General features: G+C 45.4%; 1 protein-coding gene across 5 annotated transcripts in view; it reads right to left on the bottom strand.

The window, feature by feature from the left end:
- Positions 1 to 380: 380 nt before the first annotated feature.
- Positions 381 to 17704, bottom strand: part of Rubcn (rubicon autophagy regulator) — a 51379-nt gene continuing 34055 nt past the window's right edge. The window contains exons 9-21 of one of the 5 annotated variants that reach the window (XR_004769936.1): positions 16476 to 16686; positions 15949 to 16050; positions 13800 to 13874; positions 8165 to 8222; positions 7516 to 7648; positions 6801 to 6946; positions 6080 to 6192; positions 5483 to 5721; positions 4847 to 4908; positions 4293 to 4446; positions 3167 to 3260; positions 1138 to 2954; positions 381 to 732 (exon numbers count right to left, since the gene is read on the bottom strand). Coding sequence is in view for 4 of the 5 variants with exons in the window: in XM_027412825.2 (XP_027268626.1) it covers positions 2776 to 2954; positions 3167 to 3260; positions 4293 to 4446; positions 4847 to 4908; positions 5483 to 5721; positions 6080 to 6192; positions 6801 to 6946; positions 7516 to 7648; positions 8165 to 8222; positions 13800 to 13874; positions 15949 to 16050; positions 16476 to 16686 (1566 nt within the window). In the remaining variant the exon portion in view is untranslated. Of the gene's footprint in view, positions 2955 to 3166; positions 3261 to 4292; positions 4447 to 4846; positions 4909 to 5482; positions 5722 to 6079; positions 6193 to 6800; positions 6947 to 7515; positions 7649 to 8164; positions 8223 to 13799; positions 13875 to 15948; positions 16051 to 16475; positions 16687 to 17704 lie in introns of all 5 variants that reach the window. The other 4 variants (XM_027412825.2, XM_027412826.2, XM_027412827.2 and 1 more) reach the window with 4 other exon arrangements.

Here is a 17704-nt window from a genome sequence, read left to right as displayed (position 1 = left end):
CAGAGGAAGTCAAAGACAACCAGCTTTCAAATGTGAGTCACTAATGGTTAGGTTTGTAGAGATAAATGTTGGTTTTAGATAGTGGTGGAGACCATAATGAGACATCTAAGGAGCCACGTGAATAGTGTTTGTGGTGTGTACCTATCGTCCCAGCATTAGGAGAGCAGAGACAAGAGGATTCCAAGTTTGAGGCCAGACTGGGATACGCAGTGAGACCCTGTCTTTAAAAACCAACAATAACAACAACAATGAAACAACTAACAAAAATAGTCACGTGGAGGAGATGCAACATCACATGGGTAGTTTTCAGACATGGCTGCTTTTCAGTAGATACACAAAAGCATCCCATAGTCATCAAGGAAGGTAAACAAAAGGCAAGATTCCATGTCCTTAAGTTTATTAAAGATGACCATGAACTGTTAGGATGTACATGAATTACAGCAGGTGAAAATCCAGTTCAAGACACAAATTGTACACAAACAGATCTTTTTATTTAGACTCTTGCTCCTTTTCTGTTAGTTCAGCCAAAGCTCTCAACCCTTGGCAGAGGGAGTTGATAGGAACCTCCTAAGTGCCGAGCTGTGGGCTCCCAGGCCTCTCGGTGCCTTGGAGCTAGTCTCCACCTCAGGAACAAATGCTTCCCTTTGTACAGAGAAAATGCCTCACTCCAGCCGCCTCCAGCAAGCTCTCTTCAGTGCATTCAGAATTCTCCACAGCAGGGATTCTCAGATACTGTCAAGTGACAAAGTGCTTTCATGACATCTCCTCTGTTCCCCACTCCCAAATAAATAAACACATGTATTTGGACATAATGACAGCACAGAATCAGGGGGCACTAAAAGACATGTGATCTAAAGGGACGGGTTGGGAGGTGGGGAACACTGAAACTTAGTGCCATGGCTGAGGCCAGCTTGAACCTGTGTTGACTGGGAGTGTGGGCGGTGGCAATCTCCTCAAGTGTGGTGACTTAGAGTGAGCTGGAAGTCAGCCACAAACTGGAAGTCCAGTCAGAGTCTGTATCCGAGGTCTGACTTGGTGACACTTGAGTTTAAAGGGGTCATTCCTACATCTCCTTGAAGGAAGGGGGATTTCTAACCAGCCCTTCAAAGTGGCCTTGGCCTCAGCTTTGGGTCTCACCTACAACTGAGAGAAGAGTCCTAGTCAACCGGTCCAATGCTGTTGTCAGCTCCCAAACGTGAGGCAGAGGAACCTCACCATGGGCCAGTTCTGACATGTTCTTCTTGCTCTGCCAGAGCTCAGTGTGGCTGTTACATCAGCGTCCCTTCTGTCTCTCGGGGAGACCCCTTGTTCCCTGCAGCTCAGAACCTGCCCGCTTCCACCAACCACTTGCAACTTTGGCTTCTTGGGGCAGTGCTCGGGCCAATTATTTCACTAGCAACCAAGTACAGGAAGACAGGTACACGGAAGAAGTCAGTTCTAGAACAAAAGCACTGTGGACATCAGTTCCCAGAACTGCCAGGATCTGAGATGCAGCCCTGACCAGTGCTTACAGAGGTTAGGCGCTGCAGCAAGTGTCTGGCTTAGTCTAGCAAACCCCATAAAATGCACATTAAGTGATGGGGAGGAGTCTATTAAAATCAGTACTATGAACAGATGATTTAACATACATTACTGAGGCTGAAGAGTTAAGTGCATAAACGGCATAAAGGCTCCTGTTACTCTGAGCAAACAAACATTCACAAACTGTCAAGTTCTCCAATGCTACTAAGTGGACAGGCTTCTCCCGACTGACAAAAGAACCTAAGGCAAGAGGTCAGCCAATGGGAGGCCCCCGCTCTGCTGGGGGAAGGGACGGAGAATGGAGTTGGGTCACACCTTTATGCAGAACCAGAGTGGTCACACAGTCATACAGAGCAGTAAGGGACCACTATTAAGATGGTGGGTGGGGTTTCTATCCTCGCCTTAGGCTGGCATGAGGGACTTGCCTGAGCTTGAAGTGCACCTGTGCTCAAGCTAGTTAACTAGAGACTGAACACCCAAGAGGCAGCCATTATCCTTTATCTGAATAAATGTTCCTCAGGCAACAGCTGCACCTTACTTATGTGTGCAGTGCTGGCTACAAATGGGCCTGGCCTAAGATTCAGTTCTGTTCTTTGCTTCAAGCCCATCAGAGTACACAAGCTGGCTTGTGTCCACCGATGCCTGGTATACTTGAAACAGGGAAGTCATGCTTGCCTCCTTGAGGTCTCTAAGGATTCTAGGATTAAGGATTGTGTTCTTACCCATCCCTCAGTGCCTACATAAGTTGTACAGAATGCCCACCGGGTAGCCCCATTCTCTTCCCAGCCTCAGGGCACAGTCTTGTTCTCTTTCGGGACTGTGACAGGAAAATCCCATTCCCATCTTAGCAGCCAAGCTGAAGGAAGACCACTGGCTGAGGAAGGCCTGGCTCAGAAGCTGGGGAACTAAGTCAAGAGTGGGAATGAGCCTTGAGCTGCAGCTGCAATCAGATCTGGTCCTCGAGGGACAGGCCAGGCATGTCAGAAGAACTGGGTCTCACTCGCTGTCCATTCCCCTGACAAGAGCCAGTCCAAGTGGCAGTTCTGATGGGAATACCCAATGCACACAGATACTGTCACAACAGGCTGGACCAATCAACCAATAAAGGTTGCCTACACCTGGACAGCAGACAAGTCATAAAAAAATGACAATATACTTTTTAAAAAGGCCCCATCACCTTCCTTGAAGGTGTGGTTCAGTTCTGTATCGTTTGACCGTAGCCAGTCCCTTTAGACAAAGGGTTAGGTCCTTTCCTCAGGTGGTCTCCAGGACAGTGGCCTCTAGAGCCAAGGCTTCCGTGGGCTCCTCCTCGTAGTCAGACAGGTAGGACTCCAGGCTCTGCTTGGCCAGCAACTCCCGCCGGGCCTGTAGCCGCTCACACCGGGGGCATCTTCCAGACTTGAAGCAAACTTTATGGTAACATGCTTTACACTCTAGTCAGGTTGAAAAGAGAGAGAAGAAAATGATTTGTATTATCAGGCTAGAAGCAAGTTATCACCTCAGCCACTCCTCCTCATAGCTCATGTTGTGGCGGTGGTGGAGTGTGGAGTTACTCACACCATACTCTGGCTAATAGAGAACTCTCAGGTAATACATTCACTTGGGGTCCAGTGTTGCTTGTTTCAAAGCTAGTATCTGTCCTCACCTTCACAGGTCCGGCACTTATGTAGCTCAAAAGGAAAGATGACATCATCCTCATTCTGGCAGAACTCACAGATGAAGCCCTTGGCTTGGCACAGCTATTGAGGAGAGTAGGTAGCAAAGTTAAGAGACTGGCCCAGAAGGGAGGACTCGGTAAGGTGGAGCAAACCATAAATATCACTTTGAGCAGGGTGAAGGGGTCTACTGTCTATGGTGTAGAGCCTAGGGCTGGACTTGTGAGCATGAGAGCCAGGCATCATCACATAAAACAAGAGAGACACAGGCTTGAGAAGCCCTTGCCACTGGAGCAGCTCTCAGTGTGAGAAGAGGGGCCTAAAGTCTGTAATCTAGTCTGGGCAGCGGTGTTATCTTGACCTATGCGCCATCTCTCCAGCCCTGAGGTGTTATCTTAAAACATTACCACTAGTAATTAAGATGAAAAGTAAAGTCAAGAGTGTTTCCCAAAATAATACCCTCTAGTCAGGTTCACACCCTTACCCCACCACAGGATCACAAAATGGGCAGCTGAGATGGGCAGACCTAAAAGCATCATTCCTGAATTTCTAGCACGTTGATCCTACCATGAACGCTAATAAGTTACATTTGTAAATAGGATTTACAAAAATGCTATCAAATAAGCTGTTTCATCAAACCTCAGAAGCTCAAGAGGAAAGAACAGTTCATCTAAGTATCACCTTCATTTCAGAAAGGAGAAAACTGAGGCTTACACAGCAAATTGTTTGCAACTGTGGTTGAAAACAAGTCTAGATTCTGGTCAAAGGTCTTCCTTCCTGAGTATGGCAATCCTTAAGTGAAGCGGCAACACCAGCACCAACTCCCGTCCTAATCCTTTTTGTGTTTTTGTTTTCTTGAGATGGGGTCTTGCTACAAAGCCCAGGCTGACTCTGAACTCCCAGTCCCCCTGCCTCAGCATCCCGGCACTTCCTCCTCTAAGTCCAGTCCTTCAGATGATCCTATTGCTCACTCACTCAGCCAACAGCAAGCCCTCTGGTTTATCTCTTAGTGTCAACTGGCCATATTAAGTTTCTGGAGCTAAATGTCAAGAACCCTGCCCCAGCACTAAGTTCCCAGCATGGGCTCAGCTGCATGGCAGACCACGGCCTCCTCACCATGCATCTCTCTACATGGGCAGCTCCTGCTCTGGTGAGCTCAGCCAGCCGGGGTCCCAGCTCCCCCTTCTTGGTCGCAGTCAGGTCGTTCAGTGAGTACAGGTGGAGATCCTCTGTCAGGTGGCCTGGAACTACGTCAAAGGAATCCAAAAGCCTACAGGAAATGAGAGGATGTGGGAAGGCTTGGAAATAAACATTTCATATGGCATGTAACAGTGCAAAAATCCCTACTCAGCAGGAGAGAAGCTCAGGGGGGTGGGTGACATCCAGCCAACCCAGGTATCCTGGCTACCCCAGCTTCCCCACACCAGGTACCTGGAGGACAGAAGTGTTTCATTTCCAAACCCTGTAGAGTGGGCTTGGGGAGTGGTGTCTGGCCCTGGACAGATAGTCCTCTTGAGAGAGGACACAGGTCTAATTACCGCCATGACTTCCCATTTACTACTTGAGACATTTCTGCAGACCCTTCCTCATGTAAAACAGAGCCAACTGTTGGGAAATGCTCCTCTCAGAGACAACAGGGCACCAGAGGACTGTGGCCTCCCGAGACTTACTCTTTGGCCAGTCGGCAGGTCTTAAACATGTTCTTCATGTGGTACAGCTGAACCCGCAGCAGCTGAAGACAAGACAGTGGGTGGAGGAGGAGAGGAGGAGCTGTTAGAATGGCCAGCAGCTGCCTTCAGACTTCCCAAGTAGTAGCCAGAGCTGGACTACCCTCACACCTCTCAGTCAACAACGTCAACTTCAACAACTCACTTCAAGTGATCTCTGGCCAGGGAAGGCCCTTCTGCCAGGTCAATCTGTTCATTCAGTCACACGGGCAGCCGCTGAGAACTCTGGGATTCAAATTCCCACGCCTGTTCTCAGTGAGTATAGACACTGTTTTCACTTTCAAGTGCTATCTACGGCCTTGTTCACTGCTGTGAGGCTTGAGACTGGTAGGACAGTCCCTGAGACTGTGGAAGTGTAGCTCAGCAGAGGGTAGTGCGTGGTAGAGGGCCTGCTAGCACTATGGGCATCATGCTGGGCCCCAAGCCCAGCACTGGACAACAGACCAACAAGAGAGTCTACAGAACATGAATGGTGACTGTGACCAGAAGCGTGGTGGCCTGAGGGAACTGCGCCAACAGGGACAGGAGCTAGGAGAGGAGAAGTATGAATCTGTGTGGTGGCTTGTTCAGGCATCTTACCCGGACTTGATTGAGCAGCTTGACCTTCCTGTAGAGGGCGCTATTGATGTCCTGCACATTGAAAAGAGGATCATTCCAGATCTTAATGAGCAGGTCCTTGGAGAAGTTGCTGATGGAGTACTTGCTGAAGTCCCACTTGCGCAGAATGCGGCTGGGGACGACCATCTGGGCGTTCTCGTGGCAGCACTGACAGAAATACTTGCCCAGGTACTCACAGTACCGCAGCCGCTTGATATAATCTAGGAAACACACATAACCAAAGGACAGATGTAACTTTTGCATCCAGAAGCTGGTGACCCTTCAAAAGGCAGGCAGGGAGGGCCAAGTGGCTTCTAGCCACTTCTCTGTGGATTTTCTAAAGCTGGAAAAATTCTGTTTATATAATGAGGTCTATGGCTCCAGCATCCCATCCTGGAGACCACCAAAGACTCCAAACCTTCCAGAGCTGATGAGACCTGCTCTCTAAGAACCTGGCTGCAGGGAGCCATTGTCCCCAGGAAGTGGTTCTGGGGTAATGTTCCCTGAGGTAATTCCCCACAACACCAGCTCCTGCCTAGGCCTCCCCTCCTACTCCAGGACTCATATCTGCTCTGTCACCTCCTCGAAGGTCACCTCCGACAGGCATGGGAGAGGACAAAGCTTTACCAGGGTCAGTCCGGATGCCACAGCCTGCACAGCGGTAATTCTGCTTGGCCACAGCAATCTTCCTCCTACAGAAAGGTGAAGGAGTGGGATTAGCAAGGCAGCGACACAGGGTGCAGACGTATAAAGGGTGAAGTGCAGACTCTCGTTAAGGACGGAGAGCTGAGAACTCACCAATTTCCTTTTAGAGTTGCACAAAGCTCATTTCTACTGGGAGAACTAATGCAAAGTGAGGCTCTATCAGGTTAGAATTTACAGGATTGGGCCACTGCAGTGACTAAGCGATTGGCCTCAACATGAACCATGTTTTTGTATAAATGCAGGGGATGAGGAACAGTAACCCAGAAAGAACAATGGGAGAGAGAAGCATGTATCTTAAAAAGAGAAAAAAATCCTAGTAAGCCCACAAAGTATGGGGAGAAAGGCAATAGTTTGGAAATGCTGATTTAAAAGACCAGGGTGGGGGGGAGGGGTACAGTTAGGTATGGGAAAGAATTGAAGGACTAAAAGAATTTAAGAACAAAAATAAAATGAAGAATCCTCTTTCTATGCTTTTAAATACACAGAACTGTGTGGGAAGTACAACCAGAGGTGGAAATAAGAGGTAAGATGATAGTTTTTATAATGCAAGGAGGATGAATCCTTCTGCCAAAGATCATAGCCACTGGCTACTCACGTCGGGGCTGGATGAACATTAAAAATGATCTGAGGCCGGGGTGGAGCCCATTCCAGGTTGCCACGGACACGGATACGCAGCTTGTAGATGTCTGCATGCTGCCCGTCATCTGGTGAGATGGGCAGTGAGTCGGGGATAGGCAGGAGCTGCAGGAGAAAAGTGTGTGTGAGCTGACCTGGACAATCTAGGGGACACATATGTTTATCCCTCTGGCCATGACAGAAGCAGAGCAATGAAACATATTTCATAATTACCACAGGCTGAGCCTTCAAGAACCCTGATTTAAAAACAAACTTGTAGGTGCCATGCTACTAGAAGCAAGGCCCTTGAGTTCCAAGAAGCAAATAGAAACATGATTTGTAGGGTGCTGTCACCCATCGCTGATGCTGCCTCTATGCTTCCCAGGGCCTTTACTGTGCCAGCATGCCTTAAAAGATTCAACTACAGAGCCAAGAAGAGTCTCAACAACTCGCTTTCACACAGTGTCGTAAAGTTAGCCACTTGGAAGAGGACAGTGAAGGAGCCAGAGGCTGCTAGGGAAAACCTAGGCAAGCAAGCATTCACTCATTCACTCACTCGCTCAACACACTTTAACCAAGAGTGCCCATGAGTAAGGATGGACGCACAGGCTCACTCCAGACTGGGGCCATGTGAGAAAGGAACACAGGATCAGAAGGCACACAGGCTACTGGCAGGGAAGCGTGGAAGAGCCTACCTTCTGCGGGGCATCGTGCTCTGGAACTAGCCACTCTAGCTCTGAGGCAGCTGGAAGCTGCATGCCCTCGAACTGCTTCAGAAGCCCCATGGCCACTGCCTCAGCGGATGTGGAGTGCAGGAAGCAATGGGAGCTGGGAAGGAGAGAATCAAGGAGGGTTGAGCGCATGAAGTCAGGAAGACGGGAGCTTCCTTTCAGGACCTGAGACCATATGCCTCAACCTTACAGCTGAGGGAACACTAGCTGCACCCACAGTCAGTTCTGTTTCTTTACTCAATGCCAGACACACATGCTATGAAAAAAAATACTGCTGTTCTTAATTGTCCTAAGTCTATATACAAATCCCTATCTCACCTATGAGCACTGAATGGTACTGCGTTTAAGAGTTCTGTATTTTCCTTTCTCTAAGGTTCAGTTCCTTTCACTGCAAAGTGGACACTATAAAAGATATCAGTAAAACTGCTACTGCACCTCTCAGAGATGAGGTCTTTCTCCCCTTGAATGGCCACTACCAGTCAGGGCCATCACTCCAACCTTGCCTCTTCTTGAAATGGGATGGTTTTGTCTGCCACCTTTCTCAAGCACGGGCCACGATCTGGGTGTGTCTGCCAACGTATCCCAAGGTTATTAAAATGAATGAAATACTCACAAGTTCTGGGAGATGGATGATTTGCCATTTGAGACTGTACTCCTCCTGATGTCAGCATCTGCATGGAAACCATTGATAAGGGGAGCAGGAAACAGGAAAGGAAGAGAAGCTAGGGAACCGTCATAGGGTGTTGCAGCTAAGCACTAAGGTGGCAGCTAGGAGCTACATTCTATGCAGGGTACAGAGACAGGTGGAGCTCTACACGCTACTTACTCCATCTCCATCCACATCACAACCAGGTTAATTAGTGACATCATGCAGAGCATTGAGAACGTCAAAGTGGTTACAAATCGAGGGGAAAACACGAATTCAGGCTTGGTGTAAAACAGTGAGTGAGAAAGAGATCTGCAGGCACACAGGGACTCACCACAGGCACACGGAGACACATTACAGGCACATGGGGACACATTACAGGCACACAGGGACACACTCACTACAGGCACACGGGGACACACTCACTACAGGCACATGGAGACACACTCACTACAGGCACATGGGGACACACTCACTACAGGCACAAATACAATGATGACAACATCTCCCGTTTGAATGAATCTCAAGCTTTCTTAAATGATATCCTCCCAGAACTGGTGTGGTAGGTAGCTTGTGCCTGTAATTCCAGCACTGGAGATGTGAGGTAGGAGAATAAGGTATGGAGAGCACTAAAGGTAAGGGCTCTGTCTGGCTTTTTTAATGGAAGAAATATCACCCAACACAAAACTCAGATCATGCAGGTTACCCACTAAATGTCTGTGGAACTGGAAGTTTTTGTCTAACTGCTCATCATTACCCCCGAATGTTAGATGCTTTCTCCATCTTTAAAATAAAGTTTCGCAGGAAGATTTTAGTCCTGTCTAGTGGCTCAGGGAAGAAAAGAACTTCTCCACAGCTTCATAGCCAACTTTCCACAGGACCTGTCAACATGATCATTGCTATAGAAATCTCCAAGCATAACTGCATAAAAATGAGACTTTCCTAAGCACAGTTCTAAAGACAGGCCTGAGCCCCCAGAGACCTCATTGGCCAAATGCTACTGAAGTCATAGTCTAGGAAGCTAGCTAGGTCCTAACCAAGTCATGGAAAGGCTATTCTGATCATCTCATTTCTTATTTCCTTTGGTGCCCATCGAGAGGACCATTTTTCCCTCATTAATCCCGACAATGACCAATCTCCTGTGTCCGAGGCTCTTGGCAAAGCATTAGGCTTACATGACATAACTCTGCACTTGGCCACCAGTAGCTCAATTGTGCCTCATGCTTTAAATGCACACAGATCCTTTTGTTTGTACAACAGCATTACAAAATGTCTCTGTGAGGAAATGCAATTATGTCTAATTCACTGGGCTTTACAACATGTAATACCTAGTTCTGGATACAAGTATAACTCCAACAATATTGCTCACAAACTAAGCTTCAAAGCTTCATGCAGCTTTCATATGCTATTTGTCTGGGGCAGTGCTGGAGACAAACCCAGAGCCTGACTATGACAGGCAAGCACATCCCAGCCCTAATTTGCTTTTAAAGCATATAAAAAACAAGACATCAACCTATTTATTTATTTTTGCTAGTAATTCCAAAAAGACCACTTTATTTAACAAAAGGTGCTCATTTCTGTCATATTTGAGTCACCCAAATCCTAGAGAGTCCAAAGCAGTGCTGGTTGCCTGGTCTACTGCCACTAGTGTTGGTGGGAAGGGGATTTGGGGATGATAAATACTGCTAGGATTGAACACAAATCTTGTCTTGTCAAATAGCACTCATGATGTTCTCTATATAAAGGATTTTCAGAGCGTAGTTCCAGAATGAGTAACTGGCTAAAGCAATTAAAATTTTTGCAAATTTCATCCTACTTGGGAATGATACAGAAAAAATGGAAACAAAACCCTAAACAGGCATCGTTGAATAAGCAAATAACCTATTTCGACACCAGAGGGCCAGGCTATAAAAGAAAGTGTTGCACACTACAGAGGAGGTAATTGATAGCAGTTGCTAAGGAAACCATTATTTCCACAAAGCTACAACCATGCATAACACATAACGGTGTTTCTGCCAATGGTGGCCCAATGTGTACGACAGAGGTTCCCTGAGAACTTATCACCTTAGGATAGAATCTCAGACACAGTAGCCTTCTCAGTCTGCATAAGTAAATTCCATGATCTATGATAGTTACACAAAATCACCTAGGGATACAGTTCTCAGAATGTAACTCTGTATTTAAGAAAAGCATTTCATCTTCAAATAAGGAAGTCTTTTTTCCCCTTTATTCTCTTTTCTTTGGAACCTATAATCAAGCTAGACTTATCCTGTTTATTGTTCTTTTTCATCAGATACATAAAAAGGTCAGAGGAGGTATGTGGCACATGGTTTTTAGCTAATCATGAATACTGCACAAGTGTGGAAGACCACACTGTCTTGGGGTGAGGATCCTACCCCCAGAGCAGAGGATTGAGGCAGCCCAATATCAAAGTGGATACGGGACCCGACATCCATCTGATACCTTGGCTTTACTGTGCCTGTGGGGCATCCTGCTGACTCTAGTTAGTTCAAGCAGATGACTAAGTTGCTGTGGGTGGACCACAATGAGACAACCACACCAAGGCCTAAGACAGTTAAGGAAAGAATTCTGTAGAGAACAGAAAGAAGCCTGTACCTTCCTAGTGAAGTTTAGGATACTTAGAAGATGTCTTCTTAATCTTTTGAACAAAAACAAATATATTTTTAAAACAAATATATTTTTCCAAGAGAACTGCTCATAACTAATGCAGGAGCTCTTGATGGAAGGAGGACGTCTCTCTAAAACCAGATTATGCTGAAGGCTGCACTACTCAGGAAATTTGTCAAATATCACTGAGTTGTATACTTGTAGTGGTTGAATTACCAGTGAATCATTTTCTATTCTTTCACTTTCAGTATCTCTGTGTGTATTTGTCAGTGAGTCTTGCTCTTACCAACAAACAGCTGGATCTTGTTTTTAATCCCACTAGCTAGCCTGCATCTCAGAATTGGAGAGCTGATCATTTACCTTCAGTTATATACAGTAGCAATGAGGGCTACTTGCTGATTTCTGTGATCTTGTTGACTGTTTACCTGGGTAGTTCAAATGCTGTTTGTTCTTTTCTTTTTCCCCTTTATGTATTAGGGGCTTGCTGAGCAGGATCCCTTCACATGGCTTCTGTACTGCTGCCTTGGTGGTCATCTGCTGTTTTAGTTTGTGCTTTTCCTTCAAGTTTCCTTTTTTTCTCTAAGAATTTTTTCTTTGGTGTGTGTGTGTGTGTGTGTGTGTGTGTGTGTGTGTGTGTGTGTGTGTGTGTGTGGTGTGTGTGATGCATGTCCACACATGTGAGGTATGTGTGCACACACATGTGGAGGACCCAAGATGATGTTGGGTGTCTCCCCCAATCTCTCTCCACTTTATTTACTGGGTAGAATCTCTTGCTAACCCCAGAGCTGGCTATTGACAATCTAGTCTCTGCCTCCCATTACGCCTCCCTGGATTTACATGGGTTTTGAGGATCTAAACTCTGGTCCTGATCTGTGAATTTTAAATAACGTCTCTGGATATGGGAATCTTGGCTGCAGCTGCTTACACTGGACTTGGAATACTTTTAGACTATCTATTGATGGTCTGGTGTCATCAGCTGCCTTTGTAAACAATCTGAATAAGTTTTCTATTCCTCTAGCTTATTTATTTAGGGAGACTGTGTGTACTCACTCGTGAGTGCAACAGTACGTGGATGGAGACTGAGAACAACTTGCAGGACTTAGTCATCTCCTTTCATCATGTGAGTTCTGGGGCTAAAAGTCAAGTTTTCAGGCTTGGCAGTAAGTCCCTTCAGCCAACTGAGCCACCGCACTGGCCTCAAGTGTGCTAAACTTTTAAGGCTCCCAAGACTGGGGACAAAGGATTCTAAGAAAACCAAGTAACAGTGCCTTATGATATGCTCTGATGGAGAAGACAGTTCAAAGTAGAGCAAAGAGAAACTCGTTACTTTATTACATTTCTCTAAATCTTGGTCTAACCTTATATAATTATTTCGAATTCCAATGGGTCACAGTATTAGGCGTAATAAACAGCTCCATTAGTATTACTAAAAGTTCAAACTATGAAACTAAAAATTTGTAACTGAAATTCCAAGTTTTTGTTTTCAATTTTTTTGAGTAGAAAACTTTTATTCTCTTTCAGTTAATCCTACCGACTATTTTCCTGGATGTCAAACCTTATAGCAATAACTCTTAATTGTGTATGAAGTTATCTAGGAGATATTACTTTCTGGGAGTTTGACTTGAAAATTCAAAACTCTAAAGAGACTCTTATCTTAGCCTCATGACTTTCTGTCCTACTGTCTGCGGGTATCCTGGAGCTATAGGTTTGAAATTAAATTTGCCTGTAGAATGCCAGAAGAGGGTATCAGATCTCCTGATGCTGGAGTTACAGATGGCTGTGGGCTGCCCGGTCGGTATCCATGCTGGGAACTGAGTTCCAGTCCTCTGGAAGAGCAGCAACCACTCTTAACTGCCGAGTCTTCATCTAGGACCTGAACCTAAATTCTTTTTTTATTTTTCTCTGACACAGGTCTTTCTATGTAGACCATCTGGCCTCAAACTCACAGGAATCCACCTGCCAAGTGCAGGAATTCTTTTTCAAATTTGGTTTTGTTATTTTTTAAATTATGTGGTGTGTGTGTGTAAGAACCCACAGAGGCCAGAGGCATTGGTGCCCCTGGAGTTGGGGTTACAGGTGGTTGTGAAGCACCTGATAAGGGTTCTAGTAACTGATTCTGGGTCCTCTGGAAGAGAAGTCAGTGTTCTTAACTGATGAGCCATTTCTCCAGCCCCTGAACTTAAATTCTTAATTTGAGCATTTCTTTTTTAATATAACATTTATTATAAACAACAATAACAACAACAGAAACCCAACTTGCAAATAAACAGAGTATGGTGGCACAGGTCTTTAATCCCAACACTTGGGAGGCAGAGGCAGGCGGATCTCTGTGAGTCAAGGCCAGCCTGGTCTATAAATCTAGTCCAGGACAGCTAGAACTGTTACACAGAGAAACCCTGTCTCAAAAAAACCAAAGACTAAAAACAAAAGCAAAATAAAACAGAATAAAACCCCCAAACAAAAAAGCAAGCAACCAAAAAAAAAAAAAAAAAAAAAAAAATTGCAAATAAACAAAAGCATCAAACACTAAAATTAATCAGATCCAAAGTCTACATAACTTAGTGAATTTCTATAGTTAGCAGGCATTCCAAAAGGAAGCCGAGGAGCTCCACATTAAATTTTACTCAGTATGAAATACTTTATGCTCTTGTCCACCACCAATACCAAAAAAAACCCCAAGACAGAAAGAACTGTTTTCTGGTTTTGACTATTCCTTTCTAAACTTTGACCCCATCAGTCATATGACTACCTAATCTAATCTCATCTCTGTGAGGGGAGATGGAAAACACTGCTTGAGTCCTATGTAAAAAGACATCTGACTATCTGAATTGCCCCTGCATTGTCTAATGTTTTCCAGTTAGTTCTCGAGTTCATGTAGTTCTCATGACCTTGACAAGTATCACATGTACAAAAGCTGGTGCAAACAGTCACACACATGCATGAAGAAGCACACCCACGCTTCCAGCACGGCTACCTGAGAACATGGAGGCCACTGAAACTGAGAGTCCACTCTTTGACATGTGAGTCAGGTTAGAGCCTTCACTACCATCTGTGTAATAATAATTATAAAGAGGGCCCTTTAGAAAGAAAGTTGCTGAGACTGACAGTTCCACACCACAAGTCCTCAGGATCAGGCTGTGACTTCTGTGCAGCTTTTAGGAATCCACAAGCACGGGTAGGCTTGGAAAACAGTTACCACTACTTCCCCAAACCAGTCCAGCCTCCAGCACCTCCTAAGAAGCATCTGAGGGTGATGTTAGGAATACCTGGTCGTTATGACTACAGCTAAGAGTGATGTTAGGAATACCTGGTCGTTACGACTACTGCGGATGGAGTGGGGCACTACGGAGTTCAAGAGGCCAGAGATGATGGCAAGCATCTCAATCTTCAAGTAGACCCTCACTACAAAGAATGACAGGGCCTATGGTGTCTCCTTCAAGGGTTTCTATTCTGAACCAACAGGGAATTAGCTGACTACACACCCTTGAGGCCCATAACTGAAGCAACGGTTTCAAACAGGAGTGCACTTTGTGAGAATTATGGTTAGAAAAAAACATATACAAACTAAGGGGGTCAGGGGGAGAAGGAGTTTTAAGTTACTGTTATTGTCATGAAATCAAATACATTCGGAAGAACCAAAAGCAAAGTTCCTTGAGGCCTGTAAAAGTTATGTAAAATCTGAATTTCTGAGTGGGAAAGCTCCTCAGGAGGCCCCTGAAGACTAAAATAGTAAAAATATCTATTCATTATCATTTTACAGTATGATAACCGAGTGTGTGCAGACAATTCAGCTCTATTAGGAAATGGCTCTTAGTTCTACCATGTGAAAAGTTTCTCCACCTCAACTGTTTTGTCTCTTTGCTGGGCCCTGAAGACCTCTATAGTTTGCAGTATAGGACTGCTGTGAAGCATATGACTCAAGCATGATGTGGCCACTGCCACCTTGGAATCAGGGCAGCTGATCTCTGGTTAGACTCAACGAGACCTTCCCAAGATCAAATCTACTGACATTCATTCATACATACTGGGATGGAAGATTGTCAGACCCTTGCCTGATAGTTCAGCCACTCAATCCCCGGCTTCGAGCAATGCTTGTGCCAGCTGATGTGGGCTCAGGGAGGTGCTAGACTATATAGGAGGTGGAAGATAAGCTGAAGACGGGACTCCAGCTATGCAGCTCTTGGGAGGCTGTCACTCATGCTGGTGTGGTTTCACTATTATTATTATTATTATTATTGTTGTTGTTGTTGATGCAGCCTGTAAGTAAACCAATAAAGTCCCTGACTCACCAGGTTGGACTTGAGACTGTTTCTTTGGTCTGCTGTCAGATCCCCCTCTGAGGTGACTAGTGATGCAAAAGGAACATTAGCTTGCTTTACTACAAACCCTTCCCAGATGGCAGCCTCTCCCCTCACTGCACTGATACTTCTAACAAGATTCTGGGGCTCTGCCTCAAGACTGATAAAACAGACATTAAAGCTCTACTTTTTTTTTTTTTTTTTTTTTTTTGGTTTTTCGAGACAGGGTTTCTCTGTGTAGCTTTGGAGCCTATCCTGGCACTCACTCTGGAGACCAGGCTGGTCTTGAACTCAGAGAGATCCGCCTGCCTCTGCCTCCCGAATGCTGGGATTAAAGGCGTGGGCCACCAACACCTGGCTAAAGCTCTACTTTGTAACCCTGACTTTTTCTCCTTTTTTTTTTCTTCTCTTTTAATGATTCATCTTCCCTTCCGCCCCCCAAATTACTACAAAACTCCTTTTGGAACAATTTCAATTGTGTTATGTATGGAACACAGGGAAACATTCTAATTCATGTGGTTTGGCTCAGCCCAAAGAGCTAGAAGGAGGAAAGAGAGCGAGGACCCAAGAGAAAGATAAACACGTGAGGACTGAAAGTCAGGGCAACTTCAACAGCCAATTACCCTCTTCCCTTTCAAGGCTTGTGTCTGCATGGATTTTAATGGGGTTCTGTTTTTACCAAGAGCAGCCATCCCTTACAATAACTAACAATGTTCCATAGTAAGTCACAGTAAAGATCTACTTTGGGGGTCACTCAGCCTAATATTCCGAACTAAAAGAAACAAGTAATGAATGCTCCCTTGAAAACAGATGGGCAATTCTTACCTTGGATTTCAAACTCATCAACATCATCAGCAGAGCCAGAATCCGAGAACTGTGTAGAGTCACGTGAGCTAAACTGGGAGCTGCTGGAGGTGACCCGGAAGCCTGTGATAGTAAAGATTAGCATCATCACCTGTCTCCACACCTAATAAAGAGCCTATACTCTAACAGAGGAAAGCGAATAGACCCAGGGCTGGGGTTGAAGCTGTAAAGTGGAACTGGTACTTCTTGCTGGTTCGTTCTACTTTGGAGAAATCCATCTGTGACACTTGGCCTTAGTTCTTTCTTGGAAACCCATTTCGGAATAGCACTGTTTCTGATGTAGGAAACATGAGCTCTAACAGTATTCCTAGTCTCGCATGGGAAAAACAAAAACAAAACCAGTGCACCATGGTACTTCCTTCTGTCAGCAGAGGAACCCTTAGCTTAGACATAACACCACACACAAAAACCAAGATGAAAGCCCACGACTCTGAGTTTTGTGATGCCGTAAAGAGGCACACATACAGGTGTTCACAGGCCTCACTTACTTCCATGCTCAGTCTCCTGGTATGCGGGGAGCAGGTTTTTGGTGCGGATCTGCTGGCGCCGAAGGCGGATCTTCTGCTTCAGTTCCTGGATCTCCCTGTCACTGTCTTCCTCCTCCACTTCCTCCTCCTCTAGACATTGGCTCATCATATTGCATTTCATCAGCTCAATGGCAGCAATCAAGGACTCTGAGATGCTGAAGTGGGCATTCTCCTGAAGGAAGAAGGGCACCCAGGAAGTCGCTTGTTAAGGGACTGGAAGCATTGAACACCTTAATGTGGGGAAGCAGAGCTCCCAAGACATATGATTTTCTCAAAGGAGACACGAGGGAAATGCACTTGTCTGCTGTTAGGAGAGCAGACAGGCAGACAGCCTGTTCTAGAGTCTCTCTGCTCTTTTATCTGGCCATGGCTGTTTGTTTCCTCATCTGTTCCATTTTCTATGTAAAAATGGGAAGAGAATCTCAGCTGGTCAGCCCAAGATCTCCTTAGTCCCCTGCACTGCTCCATTTCCACTCAATACAATGAAAGAAACTATGATTAAAAAAAAAAAGTCATCAAACTGCAAGCACAGGGCACAATGTTTGAAGAAAGATGTGGTTCATAGACCACTCGCAGCAGATGACAAAAGAGCATTAGTTCCTTACAGAGGATAGGCATAAAATGGCATCCCTGATACTGGAGTGAGTATTCACACACCAAGGAACCACCTTCACAGACCCGTTGATGTCTGGCAGCAAACATTCCATTACAGGCCACTGAGAAAATGCAGCTGACAGCACTGTACTGCTGTGGCACTCAGACCTGCTGCACGTGGCCTGACTATCTGAAGCTCTGCCCAGTGTGTGGACGGAAACACCACTTGCTCTGGAGATGATGAGACACTTGCGGATATCCTAGAAAATTCTGATTATGTGGTTTCTTCTTCTTCTTCTTTTTATTTTTTTTACGTGGCTTCTAAGAATGAAACAAACTGAACTAAATTTGAAGATAAAACTTGAAGATTTATCAGCTGCTGTTTTCTCTATGACTGCTTTTAAAAACTACTCAGGCCAGCTATGATGTCCCACACCTGTAATCTGAGCTCCCAGAGGGCAGACACAGGAGAATCCTAAGGTTTGAGGAGGCTAGCCTGCCTCAAAAACAACAACAAAATGTTTATAGTCTGGATCAATTTTAGGTGTCTAATATTTTTAAGCCCATTGGACATGGCAGTTCTTTTCAGATGTTGC

Source organism: Cricetulus griseus, chromosome 4, assembly GCF_003668045.3.
Source record: "Cricetulus griseus strain 17A/GY chromosome 4, alternate assembly CriGri-PICRH-1.0, whole genome shotgun sequence".
Taxonomy (NCBI): domain Eukaryota; kingdom Metazoa; phylum Chordata; class Mammalia; order Rodentia; family Cricetidae; genus Cricetulus; species Cricetulus griseus.
The sequence above is the reverse complement of the archived record's forward strand: the minus strand, read 5'-3'. Positions and strand labels throughout refer to the sequence as shown.